We start from the raw sequence: 16678 nt of genomic DNA on the forward strand, positions 1-16678 counted from the left end.
TGGGCTTAATACAGCTTTTATTTTGACCTGTGAGAGCCTATAATGTGAGGCTGCCATCAGAGCACCGGTCTCAGGGCTGCTTGTAATAAACCATGTCTCAGTCCACTCTCTTTTTATAAGCAATGCCCTCTCGCCAGTGGCACAGGCCGGTAGAGCAGCTGCACCACATGGAAGATGACCATGGAGCTAGCACTGTCCGTGCGCCAGGAACAAGATCTGGCCCGTGGACTTGATTATACTGCTTATATATATATATACTTTCACGGTTATCCATACTTTTAGTAGCCTATACCTTGGATATCTAGCATAGATCCATACTCTCTCAAAAATGTGGATACTAAAGGGGGGTATAAACTAAACTAAAGCTTTTTACCATGTTCCACTGATGTTCTCTCATCAAAAGTAAGAAAGTGCTTTATTTGTCATTGTACAACCGTACAACAAAATTGCATAGATCAGGTGTTGGGTTAGTCCTGTGGGTCAACCTGACCAGCATGTTTTTGAGGGTTGGGGAAACCAGAGCACCCGGAAGAAACCTCAGTGCTCCTCTGATACGGTGCACTGCCTCCTGGGTTTGTCTCTGTTTCAGAGCATGGTGTCCTGCACTGGTCAGTTCCCCCAGGAGTTGTTTACTTGAGCCACTCCCCGCTCTTTGAGTAATCTTTGAATCTTCCCCAGAAGACATTTTTAGCAGTGCGGCAACAGCTCCCATAAAGCTCCTCCTGAGGTCCTTTGCATCCGGGAAATGCTTTCCTCGCCTCTCGATCTCTTGCTAAGGTTAATCCTCTGATCGTAAAAGCACTTCACAACAGCCACACCAGCCGAGTAATGTGTTTTTTTGTTTTTCTTTTCCCTTTAATAAAACAGAGGCTTATAGTTCACATGGAGGATCAGGAAGTGAAACTGCTGGATATTTTTATTTTTTTATTTTTAGTAGCCTTCATTGATGCGATTGTTGTTCGGTGTTTTGGATCACGGCATGAGGTCCTCGCCCTCCTAATTCGAGTAGGGTATGGAGGGAGGTGCATGCCGGTTGTGTCACATACTACAGACACACACAGTAAGAAAAGGCCTGTTAAACAGAACCACACAAACACAAAAGATAAATGTACACATGCATTTAAATAAGGCCATCTCGACAATGCATTTAAATTAGAACAATTTCAAGTGTACTGAGCAGAAACTTCCCTTTTTCTATATACCAGCTCTCACCAGCATTTATATCCATTAGTGATTTATGTTGGTCTATTATATATCGTGTTGTGGTGTTTTTTAATGTATTAATTAACGTAATAATTAATACATTAAATAACACCACAACACGATATATAATGGACCAACATAAATCACTAATGGATATAAATGCTGGTGAGAGCTGGTATATAGAAAAAGGGAAGTTTCCGCTCAGTAATTGCTTCTGTGATGAACTATTCTACAGCTTTAAGGCATTTTCCAGGGACATTACTTCTGCTCTGATCGCTGACAGTGCCCAGTCCAGGAGGGATAAGTCGAAATCTCCTCATTTCCTTGGTCTACCAATTCACATCTTGATTCTAATGGTTGCTGCTTTGCAGGGGTTTTCATGTCTGTTTAATTGGCTTGCATAGTAACCCCAAAAGTTAGGGTGAGGTTTTAAGGAGAAAGTCCACAGCCACTGCACGAGATGATGTACCAATACCTGAGCAGGCCACCGTCGACACTACTTCTCCAACCACAAATCTGATGACAGGGAGGTCAAGATTTTAGACAAAGAAAACACATGATTGCACTCAATAGGCATGAAAGAGAAGTGGGGAAGAGCTTCTTAAAAAAGGATGGGTGGAAGGTAAACAAGGTAAACCCCTCCTGACAGGGCCGGCCTTAGCCAATTTGATAACCTAGGCTTTGCCCCCCACAATAAAATAAAATAAAATAAATAGGCCATTATTGGCAGTGGCAGCATTTTCAAATTCACATGCAGACACTAGGGTTGTGCCGATGGACGATGAGCAACATCACGATGGAGAGCCACCATTGTGATGCCACGCCCCCTCCTGTCAGAAACAGGCACTGATCTTCTGTGGGCCTTGTAAACCTTCAAACTTTGTAGGGATTGCACTAAATTCAATCACGAATATAACTAATATGCGCAAGTTTCAGTGGCCTGCCAGAAGCCATGATGTGTTTGCCGTAATTATTAACGTAAAGACGCAGCGCTGCTCTATTTCTGACCCGCGGGGCTCTCTCTCTTTCTCTCTACAGCTCAGAGTTTAACAGCGCGTGGTTTTGCTTTGCTTTGCTGTGTACGGAAACTTAAACCGTTTTAAAATGGCGAGATGGCTCTTACATCGGAGCTAGCTGAGCACGCATGGGTTTAGATTATCCTCACGAAGAACTGAGAAAGGAGAGGGAGAGGAGAGAAAGAGGCGGTGCAGGAGATACGAGGTTATGAGCTCACGGACTGGGCGGCGCGTGGAGCAGCTTCAAAAACGTAAGCTACGACGCAAACGTGCACATATTGTCCCGTTCACCCACTGTTTCTTAAACATTACGTTAACATTGAGCAAATGCAAATAATAAGCTCCGATTTACATTCGTATTAGTGTGATAAGAGCCTTGGTATTGAGGAGTTGACGCTCTGAATAAGTCGTTCTCCTCTCAGACTTTACGCACGAGTTTTAACACATTTCTGTTGCAAAAGTCGTGTTCCTTGACTCTGTTCAAATCATGTTTAGTTTAGATCCATTTATCCTGCAATCTCACATTTTCCTAACATAAATAGTAATATGCAGCATCGATATAGGCTATGTAAATGTCTTTAAAAAATGCTTATAATGAGAAATGGACGATATCATCACGATGGTTCACGGTAAACATCGTCAACGGCCAATTAAGGGAACATCGCCCAACCCTAGCAGACTCATATGATTGATTGATTGATTTGAGTTATTATATTTACATTATTTACATTATTTACATTATTACATTACATTGTCACAGAACAAAAAAAACTCAAAGGGAGTAGGCCAAAGCAAGAAAGCTTATAGGTGCCTACCCCATAATCAAGATTAGTTTACTTTCCAGCTGCAGGCAGTCCCCAAAAGAGGTGATAATAATAGTGTTACAAGCAGCATCTCGTGTTCATGAAATAAAAATCATTAATACCTGAGTTAATACCTGTCTTACCCAGGCACATATGGGAAGAAAGACATAGCCTTTTCTGAAAGTTTTTGATCAAATATATGGCATACCACGTTTTTCCAAGACTTGCATTCATTTAACAATTTTTTTGCAAGTTTGCAGTTTTACAGTTGCACAGGCCCATTTGAAAGCTTGAAATCTCTAGTTGCAACACAAAATAACTTTCTGTTCCAAAGTTCTGTGTGAAAGTCGGCGATGTTGTCGATGGCGGGGGCATGGACCTCATAGGGCATTTGAGCCCAATCCAGCTGACGCCTTTGTGTCTCCTATGCCCAGGACCGACCCTGCTTCCTTACAAGAAACTTTTGGGCCAACACTTGTTGCTAGGAGATCATCTCTTGAGGTGAAACGTCCTCAACCCTAATATAAACCAACACCAAAGATGATCCTTATTCTATAATGTAATGACTCAAAAACTGGCCTTGGCACCAACTCCTGCACCGGCCTTGTATTTTGCTTGACTCACTGTGAAAATTAGACTCCTACCTGTCCTTTTGATCTAATAGACTAGACTAGACAGTTCAATAAACTGAGTATTTGATCAGAAGTTTAGCCTGAGCTTCGAGTAAAAGGCGTCTGAAATACAGGCAGACGGCGGCCTCATCTGTGGCATCCACATCCGCCCTCATGCTTTCATACTTCTACCTCTGTGTGGAAATCAGAAAACCTTTGATCAATGAGAGGAAATGTGAAGCAAGGCCGACGTTTTCTCTAAAAAAATTCAAGATCTTCTTAAAAAAAAAACACAGTTATGCTGGTAGATTTATTCTTTTTTTCTCTCAAGCTTTTGGCCTGATGGATTTTATCCATAAAGATAATACATTTTAGCTGAGATCGCCTCTGAGGTCTGACCAATGTCATTCTGATCCGAGGGTGAATTTTTTTTTTTAAAGTGAAATACCAGACCAGGGGGGTAAAACATACTGTACCCAGGGCCCAGAGCATAAAGGTGCCCTCAAAAAGCCTTTTCAGTGGTGGGTGTACACTGTGCTATTTAGGCCGTCTGCGACGTACGATCACTAGTCGTGAGAAAAATCTTAGGTCGTAGCTGAAAATCGCAGGTCTTAGGTCGTACAGTGAGACAGGGACAAAGATTTAAAATAGAACCGTTGTACGACCAAAGACAAGCTACCTGACATCAGGCAGTGTCTAGGCTCGTTCGAGATGCGATTGCGGCTCACCTGGATTATCAGCGAGAGTCGCCGACACAACGGGGGCAGAGGAAAAAAGTCTGAAGTCCAGTCGACTGCTCCACATGAAAAGAACGAGAGTGTGGCCTCAGATCATGCAGCGTCTCGTTCAGATATCGCTTTCATTTCAAGTTTATCTTAAATAAAACTCATTTACCTCCTGCTCTGTTTCCTTTACTCCAGTGATCATTCTTCATCAGATAAAACTTTCATTGGTTTGTTCAAGTTTGTGGAATTAAATATTTCCTTCTAAATTTTTCATTTCATTTATTAATCTATTTGAATGGGACAGTGCATATTAATGAACAGACAACTAGTGCTGTAAATATGCCGGATTTAGCTCAAGGCTAATTTCCATCCACAATCCCATGAATCATAAGTTTGTTTTGAAAAGCATTAAACATGAGGTCTATTTTAGGGGGCAATACACAACTTAAATAGTTTCAGTCATAGCCGATTTGATTTGTTCAGATCTAAAGTGTTGCCCAGAGGAGAGAGGAGGAGGTCAGAGTCGAGAGGTGCACGTTTCTGCTCAGAGCAGACTTGTATCCAATCACATGCGTTCGGGCCGCTGACAGGTAGTTTTCCCGTCATGCACAGGGCCATGTCGCAGTAGACTTTAGAGAGGCGCAGTGGCTGATCAAGGGTCACACGATCTTTCCGTGCCCCATCAGACCAGAGCCTGTCTGGAGCAAGTCGGGCAGAAATCTAACCGGCATGCACTGTGCGTCTGCAGTCGGCTGTCAAAACTCCGTCTGGCTCATCTCGAACGAGCCTAGTGTCTGATAGTTTGGAACACTAGTCGTAGAGTGGGCCATCCTCTCGCTGCAGAGAGGATCTCCGTGAAGCGTCTCGACGACACATGAGCACACACTGCACCGCCGCCACAGTCACAGGCAGCAGAGGCCAGGCATGAACGGGTCTGACTCCACAGTTTACTGGAATCTCTTTGGACTTTTACGCGGAAATAAACTCATGAGCATGTTGAGCTCGCCTCAGCTAAAGACACGCCTTCTGAAGCCTGAAACTGCAACGGCAAAACTTTGATTGTAGCTACGATTGTCTCTTTGAACACTCGCATTGTGAAGATGAGTGCCGTTCGCGATTTTACCATCCCTACATCGTGCAATGTGACATCTAAAAATCTAAACAAAAAGAATCGTACAGTGCCCACCAGCCATAAGGTGAGACATTGCAGGTGAATAGGGAAATTATTTACACTTACAGATATCAATTTGAAACTTCTGCTGTAGATTACTGGCATAAATATGAGACAAAAAGGTATTGCAAGTTTTCTGTCATTTTGAGCCTTCATATAAAAATAAACCTTTTATGCCTAAAGATGCCCAAAATTTCCAATCTTTCCAGCAACAAAATCTGAATGATGCATACATTTTTTATTCAAATCAGGTTTGGAATATTGAAAATTCCAGACTGGAAAATGTAAAGTCTGTAGGTGCAACTTACATGGAGATATTGTTGCAGGGGCCCACGAAGATGGCTTGTACCTATAGGGCCCCAGAATGTTGCGCTACACCCCTGGTCCCCACTGCAGGCTCAGTTTATAAATGATGCTTTGTGAAATGTGTGACATTTAGAGAAGGGCACACAGTGACTTGAAACAGGTGGTCTATCCAAGTATTTGTGAGTGGGATCAGTGTTTACAAGCTCAAGAAAAAGCAGAGAGGAACAGGTGCGGGTGTGTTGTTTGGAGTGTTTTACTTTCAGATGTGCATAAAGCACTGAAGAGCCCATTAACTCTCCATCAGTCACATATGAAAGCAAATAAATCCTGTTTTTGGATTAGAGATGATGAGATCTAAGTACATCCGCAAAATAGGCTTCACTGAATGCAGCATAAACCAGCTACATTTGAGTGGTAGCATTTTCTTGCTCACCGTAATAATACTAATCTAACAATATGTGACAAAAATGTATTTCACATAGGGGGGAGTGAGGCAAGTTGAGGCACTTTTAGCTTTGGTGGTCATTGTGAAATAATATAAATACAAAATGTAACTATTTACACACATTTTGGGGCCATAGGCGCCACTGCAGGTGTCATAGCATGTTGCGTGTTTTTACTCATTAATTGTCTGAGATATTGTCCATCCAATTACACAATGGAGATCATTTTTTTCACTTCAACTTGGTTGTAAACACTGCTAAAGTGGAGCTAGCCTGCAGTTAGCTTTGCCCGTTAGCCTGTTAGCTTCCTCTTCGTGTTTCCATTAGTGTGTATTGCGCCTCCGACCCGGTGCAGGGAAAGTTGCAATTGGTAGCGTTCACGATTTAGAATGTGATGATGTCATAATGTCAGATGGAGGGCAGGGCCAATGCAACTCTATGGGAGAAATGCAGTTTTTGGAAGAAATCTCCAAAACGAAAATTGACAAATGTTTTTCCTCTTCAGTATTTGATCGTGATTGGATTCACAAACCTGTGATATTATTTTTTTGAGATAATAATTGGACATTAGCTCATATGTGCCAACAGAGGAGACGATGAACTTTGTGACAGTTTTTGTTTCATGTGGATTCCTCCAGTAATGACTGAGATATGAGCCAAAAAACAAAGACATAAAAATATGCATTTTGTCAGTTACCACCGTTACCATAGTTACCGTCAGTTGACCTCCACCTCAATGTTAAACTATGGGCTCTTTAGAATGTTGTGATGTCACGTGAACGCTACCTATTGTGGTTTTTTGGCACCAAAGGGACACCAAAGGAAGATGAAATGCTCATTCACTCTTCATAAGACACAAGAACTTCAAAATGATGTAATTTTTGCCCTATAACCATGGAAATGTCTTCAGTTACAAGACGTTTCCATGGTTACAAGGCAAAAATTACTTTTTTGTATTCTTGCAGCTCTTGCGTCTAATAAAGTATGAATGAGCCTTAGAGGAAATCTGCTCTATTCATCTGCTTTGATACCTACCTAAAAAGAAGAAAAAGTCCAACATGAATTGTTTTTGTGATCAGGTCAAAACTTTGAACAGTGAAAGATGCTGTTTTTCATAGAAAGAAATCTTGCATTAAATAAAAAAGATAATATTTTCAAATTATAATGGGAGGTTCATTTCACCCACTGGTTGGACTTACCCCATTCTTCCAACATGTATTTTATTGGCAAGGCAAAAAAAAATCTCCCACCTCAGTTTAGACGAAAAGCAAAGGATTTTATTAGAACTGTTATGACGACTGTTGCACTGATGTCAGATGATCCGGCAGTCTCTCTCATTCAATCTGTTTTTCGTCGTGTTCTTTTGACCTCCTCCTTCCCACTCTAACGAGCTCCCCTTTGTCTCCCTCTGTTCTCTCTTCTTCCCACGTTCAGAAAACCAGACAGGCCCGGATCAGGATAGCCAAGTCGGGAAGTGCCAACGCCTTCCTCGTGAGCAAACACCACGGACTGCTGAACGAACTGCTGGAGCTCACGGTGAGATGACTCTTGACCTTTCGACCATGGCCTCTTTCCAACACTGACACTCATGTGGGCGGACTCTCATTATATGACATACTAGTTGCTTTGTGTGGTCCGACTTTTATTCATATTTCATACAGTTTTTCCAAGAAGTATGCATGGTTATTGTAGGAGTGGAAGATGATTCACCTCTCATTCAAAAAGCTGTACTGGAATATGTACAGGAAGACTTGACTTGCCGTCCCCTGTTGTTTAAAATTATAAATAAGGCTTCCCAAAACAGGCTCTATAAACAAAAAGCGACATGTGACGACTTCCGATTGGACTTTCGAACCAGGCCACCGTTTTTCATGAGATATGTTCTTACCTGAGCTTAGACGAGTTGATGTGTAGCTGTCTGGTCTTTGCGGAAGAGCTTGGTCGCGTCTAACTTCACCCCGTTTGGAGCTATAGGAATATACTGGGAGAGGCCAAACGCTAACAACATCTTTGGTAGTTTTGCCTGACTGAGGGCACACAGTTTTTCCATACTGTGATATGTTCGTACCTGAGCTTAGATGAGTTGATACGTACCTGTCTGGTCTTAGTTCGTGCCCGTGAAAGAGCGTGGTAGCTTTCAATTTCACCCCCGTTTGGAGCTATAGGAATACATTGGGAGAGGCCAAATGCTAACAACATCTCTGGTCGTTTTGCGTGACTGAGGGCACGAACAAAGACCAGACAGGTACGCATCAACTCGTCTAAGCTCAGGCAAGAAGATATTTCAGTGTGTAAAAATGGAGGCCTGTTCCTTTAAGCCCTTTAGACAGATTATAATGACCTGGGGACATTGGTATAACTGAAATTACTAATAACTGTAATTTTTATGGGCATTTGCACGGGATCAGCAATGTCTGTAACTCACTCATTTTTACAGACTTTTTCCGTAAATGATGGATCAATAATGAACACCGAATGATGACGACAAGCCTTTTATTCATGCTAATTATCGGGTTTGTGAGCTCTACTTTGGCGAGAAAAGCCGTTTCATTCCACACATCACAACGAACGACATCAGCGTCATGTCTGTGGGATTTTGCAGTTTCTTCTCCACTTCATTCCGTTCGCTCAGACACAGTGTCCTTCGCCTAAACTTTGCACCAAACGTATCCAAACTTTCCTCAGGGCCCTCATGTTGGTCTGTCTAACGTTGCCATGACAACGGGGCCGTACGTCCGGTACGTTTTAAATGGATATACGAACAGCATAAAGAAACAGCTAAAAATAAGTTTTGAATCGATGTTGCTTTATTTAGACTCCATAACACGGTTTAAAAACTTTCTAAACTCCGACATGTCGATTCGCATGAGACCAGAATTGACTCATAACTTGAAATCATAACAACGCCGCCCAAGGAGTGACTTCCTGTTCCGATCCAGCACGCCAAAATAAAAGCACACAGCTCGTCTCATTGATTAGTTCAGCGGGTACTTGCAACATTACAAAATACACACAAGTGCTTTGCCCGTTAATAGTTAGGCAGAAAGAAAGTTGAACTAATTAACTGCTGAGTGAATAAGATGGTGCTTTTATTTTGGTGTGCTGGATCGGAACAGGAAGTCACGTTGCTATAATTTGAAGGTATGCACACACAGATTCAATTACCCAAAGTAAATATCGGGGGAATTTTTATCTTCCAATTTACTGACAATTTACTGAGATTTGCACGGGCATAAAAACTCAGAGGACGGTAGTAATATTTATTTTTACCTGAGGTCCCCTGGTAATTAACATCCTGTGCGAATAGGGCTTTACATTACCACTTCCATTTCTTTTTTTCTTAGAATGGATTTGCGGTGTCTCTTTAAATAAATATTCAGGGATTATGCGATTAGCAGCGAGAAACTGACTAACAGTCATCAGAAACATTTTAGAAACAAGTTGGATGTAAATTGTTCATAGGAGGACAGATTCATGTTCATTAAGGTATAGGAATATCTCAGAGCTAATGGCTGTTCTCATACTATCAAATGAAAATGTAACAAAAATGCATTTTAAAGACTGGCAGCTTGGTTCAAATATAGGCCTTATTATATTTTTTCTTTGTGTTAGCCATTAGCTCCAAGACAAAGAACTGTTCTGAATATCTTCCAGTGAATATATATTTTCTAACATGATGCCAGTCACTTTCCATTAGCATCTCGCTGTCCATTTCTTAATATTGAAATATGTAGTTATTTGTACGGTTGGAAAGTTCAGTCGAACCTGCAGAGAACACGATGAAATGTTGTCAATATAATGATAGCCTTTCCCAGATGTCCTGTGTGTTTTACTTACGCTACCATTGACAACTCAGAGTTTACACAATGATTACAAAACTACAGTGCGTATATTTTTATATTTGTCCCATTAGGTTTCTAAGGTCTTCTCGTAATGATGCATATATAGCCAGACCGGTGTGCTATTTCATACCTCACTACATTTCCGCCCACTACTGCTCCTTCCTCAGAGGTGTCACTTGATCTTGCTGTAACGTGTCTCCTCAGCTAATCCAAACAGTTTTTGGCTCTGTCTTGCTGCTTGTAATAGCAGGCTGACAGCGCCATCTACAGTCCGACTTCTTCAGAACTGTCCCCTTGAACACAGGACAGAATGTGAAAAAGAAACATTAAACGCTTTAACAAGAGCCACCAGACAACAAGCAGAACAAGAGCAGCTAAAGTCTGCCATATCAGACCACTGCAAGAGGGAGAACCACCTCACGGGTTGGGACAGCGCCAAAGTCATCGGCACAGAGAGCACGGATTGTCTCCACCCTATCTTTCCAATCTCCTGTCGATCCGTGATTCAGGTCGAACATTGAGATCATCCAATCAAATGGCTGGAGGTGCCGAAGCCTTTCCTTAAATGCTAAAATGGCCCAGTCTATATAGGTCTTTGGCTGTGTCTGAAACCATCAAATATGTAGCTTTTATGTCCTGATCCTTAATAACCTTTCATGGGCTCAACTGTTAGTTGCAGTTGACGTCACCAAAAGCTGTTGGAAAAAACTAAAACTACATTACCCATATAGTAATGAACTACAAAAACATTCCTACTCCATGGCCATGGACTTCAATGACTCAAACATGAACCACAATAATGATATGAAACCACACAGACAATGATAAAAAGCTGTTTCAGATTTACCTTCCACACCTACAGCTTCATCACAGAAATAAAAAATACTCTGATCAAATATTCCACCAAAATCCTGTCCTTTGGTTCAGCCTCAGAGAAAGATGCCATATTAAGATACAGTGAGGTCTGCTCCTCCACTGCACAATGCATGCAAATTAGCCATGTGGCTTTAACTTTCCTAAATGAAAGCAAAAACACCCCACAGCAAAGTCACTGTTCATTTTTAAAAACAGTGACTTTGCTACAGTGACTCTAGCATGTATTTTGTCACTTTTATAAAGTTTGGCTTGTGCAGAATGGTATTTTTTTTCCATTAAATGTGCGTCTGTCAATCAACAGCGGTTGTGCATGATTCACTCAAGGGTGGGGGGATTGGCGGCACGATGGCTTATGGGATGGCATATAGCTCCTAAACACCGGTATGTTGGCACCAGAGGTCCCTATTATGCTAAAGTGGCTATGATAGTTAGGATTGAGGCCCCTTTCCCTAACTCCTTCCTAACTGACGGCCCAATTCGGATGCTTCTTATCATGGCGGACTGTTTAAGTCAGCTGAGCAGATGCGCTACAGCAACGTGACACCTCTGAGGAAGTGGCCGAAACTAGTCAGGTATGAAATAACACACATGGAAAAGTGTCAACATGAATAAGATATGCCCTGTTTCAAATGACAATAAAATACAGGTTTTATAATTGACACCTCTGCTTTGTGGTTATTAGACTTCACTGCTGTTCCGTTTTTAGTCCCTCACAGCCACGTGTTTAAACCAGCCGTTCCCCTGCACCAGAGCTGTATCCACTGCAGCGTGATGTAGCTTTATTGTTAATTAAATGTTTACTGCAGCAGGTGGTTTCAGTCCAGCCTAAATAATGAGGCCCCACAGACCTCTAAATCTAAGCCACCACACCGCGGCCCGTCGAAGACCCACACCTCTGCATTGAGCTCTGTTTGGGGCGCATTACTTTAACACTAAAGAAGGAAGAGAAGGTCTTGACTTGAACTTGTGCACTTTTGAAAAATAGACAGAATTTTCTAGAACGCGATTACACTTCCTTCCTTCTGATTCATATTTGACTTTTCTTCTTTACTTTGGTGTGTGCGTGTATATTGTTCATACTGACATGCATCTATATCTATAATTATGGATTTTATTTGGTTTAAGATTGCACAATACAGGCTTCTCAAAGTAATCCCTCATCACAGCATGGTTGAAGCTTCTTGCCCAAAGACCCAACAACAGTAAGCAATATCAGCAGCAGGGATTGACACACTTTCCGTTGGGTTTGTGAGCATTTTTTATGTTTTCCTAGTCCTAATTCAGATCACTAACGACCTTCTTCTATAGCAGCAGATTCTGGCCCTCCTCTCAATCCTCATACTCCTGGACCTCACTTCCACTTTTGACACAGTTTCCCATTCAATGCTCCTTGAACGGCTTGTTTGCGCTGGCATCACAGGTACTGCACTGGCCTGGTTTTGCTCTTCCCTGTCTGACCGCACACAATACATCCAAGGACATACAGTAACTGCAGATCATTACCCTTCCCCCCTCAACCATGGTGTCCCACAAGGTTCCGTTCTCGGTCCGCTCCTCTCCATTATGTACATCTTACCGCTTGGCAATATTTTTCAGCATTTTGGTATCCGCTTTCACTGTTGTGCAGATGACACACACATTTACATCTCCACAAAACCGAACATCATGGTTTTCATACAACAATCGCAAACTCAATGGCAATAGCTCACCCTCACCACATCCTGATCCTTCAGTATCCTCGTTGATGGCTGTCTGGTCCCCACTTCGACTCAGGTCAAAAGTCTTGGTGTCTTCTTGGACAGTACACTTTCATTCACCGTCCACATCAACAATATTTCACGTCCTTTTCCATCTTCGAAACATCTCTAGACTCCGCCCCTCCCTCACTCAGTTTGCCACAGAAACACATCCACCATATCCAGAACTCTGCTGCGAGAATCATCACCCGCACCTGTTCCTCAGCTCACATAACACCAGTTCTGCAACACCTCCACTAGCTAAAGGTCAAGCAGCGAATAGAGAACAAACCCTTCCTTCTAACCTTCAAAGCTCTTCATAACCTGGCTCCCACATACTCCGAACTGATTCAGCCATACACCCCACTCCTCGTCTGCCGCCCTGATGTCCACTACGTCCTTTAATCTGACCAGCATGGATGCTTGGGTCTTCAGCCATTCAGCACCCAGGCTCTCGAACTCACTCCCAATACACAACCGTTCACTGGACTCTATTGATCTTTTTAAGTCCCACCTTAAAATGCACCTGTTCAGAGCTGCCTACTCTCGCTAGGCTTTAATTACCACTTTATGTGCTATTGTTTTCACCCTCTTTTAATAAGCCGAATGCCCAGCTCGACTGCGCATGCGTGGGTCAATCAGGTTCCTAATTTCTGCTACCAAACAAACCACTCAGCCATTGAAATGTGTAAACGAGTTCAGGTAGCGGAGCGCGAACACTGAGAGCCATAACCGTGAATTATGAATATCTTGAAAGCGAGGGAAAAGTCAGGACGGCGGCTCCGGAGGCAGGAGCGGACCACAGCGGACCATAGCGGACAGGGGGACGACAGGACCTGGGATCAGGCTGACACAGACACCGCCACTTTTTAAATCATTTAAATTCGTCTTGAAATCACAGGGAAAAGTTTCAAAATGGTGTTGATGTTAAATATATATATATATTTTCCGTCTGTCAAATTAGTGATCGATTAGCTATGTTGTACAGCATCAGATCACTCGTAAAAAATAGACTTCATGCTAATATCGTAACAAGCACCACGGCGACGACAAAAGCACTTTGTATCATCAACTTTCCAGCTGTTAAAACGGTCCAAATCAGAGCTTTCTTCGTTGCTTTACGCTAACTATCAATACTGTTTGGTAGCCGAAAGAGATTCCATTATCCATAATGCAACGGGCGACCCGAGATGGGCATTCGGCTTATTGTCAGGTGACCTTGGGTGTTAAAAAAGCCGCCAACAAATAAAAAGTATCATCATTAGTCGTGTTCGTTACTTTTGTCCTTCAGTTCTGTAAAAGCAGGCATTTGTGGAACAAAGACCTTTGTGCACTGTGCATCTCATTACAAAGCCTTTTTATTCTGGCTATAGCTATTGTTGTTGCTCGCATCACCTCGACAGAATTGCTTCCTGAAATTGTGCTTATAAAATCATCTCTGTGAAGAAATGGGATGGTGGAAATGTGTTCAGAATGAGTTTGGGCCAAAACTAACCATTTAAAGTCGACGCTCACCCACTTTTCTTTTGGAAGGTAGTCGTTAAGATAATTAGCTGTATTCCTAAACAAGATGTATGTGTTTGTAGTTGTTTTTTTTGCAGCTTCCTTCCAATGTAGGGGGTCCACGTCATTTTAGAACCGCTACTTTAGTGACAAAGAGTCTTCTTTGTGAACTGTGCTTAGCGTCCCCATCCCGCTGTGATGTGTGTCCCTCAACTAGATTGAAAGAAATGGCACAATAGCTCCCTGGGGTTATATTTTGAATGTTTTGTATTGGATTTTTTTATGCTTGTCTGCCCATCTAAAAACCTTACGCTCATGTTTTTGCAATTAGCATTTGTTAGCTTTAGCTATTAAAACTGGCAATCTTCTTAAATGAGCGACAGCAGAGCGAACACATAATACACTTCATGTTAGTGTTAAGAAGATTAGTTTGATATTTCTTCATGGTTATTTTGTTGCATTTGGTCAGCCTCCTTCATAATAGGTTGTGTTTTGGTTTATGGCTGTGACAATATTCAAATATAGGTGCTTGATGTCGGCCAGGCTTGTTTGCGAGATACCTCTAATAAAGGATACAAAAAAGAAAAAGAAAAAATCAAACGCAAAAATCAAACGCAAAAATCAAACGCAAAAATCAAACGCAAAAATCAAACGCAAAAATCAAACGCAAAAATAACGGTTACCGCACGTGGCAGGTATTGGTCCACTTACCAATGATTTGCTTCCTGCACGACAAAAAGTAATCAAGAACGCCCTCTGTGCCGTGTTTACGTGACTGAGGGCACACGTGAAGACCAGACAGGTACAAATGAACTTGTCTAAGCTAAGGTAAGAACATATCTCAGTATGTAAAAACGGTAGCATATTCCTCTAAGAGAAAAGAGCTCATTGCACTCAAAATTAGATCAAAATAATCTTGATTAGCTTGAACTGAGATGTTTTTCCTTAATTTAAAGCAGAACTACGGTTTTTACTCATTAATTGTCCGTGAGAGTAAATACTACACTTACAGACACTATACTGTACATCCAATTACACAATGGAGATCATTTTTTTTCACTCAAACTTGGCTGTAAATACTGTTTAAGAGGTGCTAGCCTGCAGTTAGCTTTGCCTGTTAGCCTGTTAGCTTAGTGATTCCATTAGTGTGTATTGGTGACTCCGACCTGTAGGCAGGAAAGTTGTTGGCCAGAGACACCAGGGGGAGATGAAAGACCCTAATCATCCCATTAACACTTGTGTTACCCCCAGAGGGACTACAAAAAGGATGTATTAAGGTAAACAAGTTACTTAGTACTGCTTTAAGTTGAAGGTAGTTACTCAAATAAGGACAAATAAATGTACTCATCTTAAGAAAAGATTGCTTATTTATAGAGTGCTTTTTGTGGTGTGGTCTATTATTGCGTGATGGAAACTCTTTACGCTCACCTTAGTTCATCGTTGTGTTTCTATTACAGCTGTAGTATCCTCAATATATATATTTTTAAAAGAACAGAAACAGTATCGTCAAAATAATGCATTATTCATAAAGCCACCGACCCAAGTTGTTTTGTTCCTGCATAAAACATAATGGGCTTCCAACAAGTAGTCGTGGTAGAGAGAGAGAAAACTAGGCTTTTTCAACCGTTCGGTTCTGAGGAAATTGCTATTTGCCGCAGCCTCAAATGTAATGGAGCTGCAATTGGGTTGTAACACATACCAAGGACAGAGCATTTCACTGCAGATTTGGGGGAAGAAATTATTTGAAATATGAATTAAAAAAAAAAAAGTAAGTTCTCCAAACATTTTATTCTTTAGTTTAAATGTGCACAAGCTTTGATTTGATCTGAGGAATTAAAGCAAACTTCAAGTTCCTTTGGCAAATCTTGTATTCAAGGGCATTAACTTTTGTGATTCAAACACCTGTATGTTATTATCCAAGTTACAGCATTCGTCGCCATCGATCACATCTCTCTTTCTATTCAACTAAAGCCGTGCTCTGTTCACGTGCAAATTCATTGTTCCTTGTCAAAGTAATAACAGTCAATGGAAAGTATTGGCGTTTTGAAATTGTCCGGGAATGGCTTCTTGTGTTGCTGGACGACGATTTCTCGATTGTACTTAGATTGCAGCATATACAGGGACAGACAACGCATCTTAATGTTTCATTAGGAGACGTTTTATACTTTTATGATGTATTTAGTCTCGTGGAGCTTCTGCAATTCTAGAACTTTGCACTAATTATCTCTTCAGTGAAACGTTTAACATTTGGAGTGTATTAGCATTTAGATAGATTACTAATAAACCAAACTGAAGATTAACCTGAAAGAAGCTTATTTGAGTTGGAGAGTTTTTCAGCTTTATTTTTAATACAATGCATTGGTATTGTTTTTATTCTCCTCGTTCTATCTCACCCCAGGTAGAGTGTGCTCAAAGTATAAATGAAAGTCTGAAGGGTTTTGCT

At 41.5% G+C, this 16678-nt stretch overlaps 1 protein-coding gene and 1 long non-coding RNA gene across 3 annotated transcripts in view; both read left to right on the plus strand.

Moving 5' to 3' along the window:
- Positions 1–16678, plus strand: part of LOC306980135 — an 857770-nt gene that overhangs the window by 293396 nt on the left and 547696 nt on the right. The gene's annotated exons all lie outside the window — the stretch shown is intronic.
- Positions 1–16678, plus strand: part of LOC306980042 (A-type voltage-gated potassium channel KCND3-like) — a 149180-nt gene that overhangs the window by 123854 nt on the left and 8648 nt on the right. For both annotated transcript variants that reach the window (XM_079579259.1, XM_079579260.1), the window contains exon 4: positions 7713–7814. In XM_079579259.1, coding sequence (XP_079435385.1) covers positions 7713–7814 — 102 coding nt within the window. The remainder of the gene's footprint in view (positions 1–7712; positions 7815–16678) is intronic.

The sequence above is a fragment of the Gobius niger genome (assembly GCF_951799975.1).
Source record: "Gobius niger genome assembly, chromosome: 20".
NCBI classification, from domain to species: domain Eukaryota; kingdom Metazoa; phylum Chordata; class Actinopteri; order Gobiiformes; family Gobiidae; genus Gobius; species Gobius niger.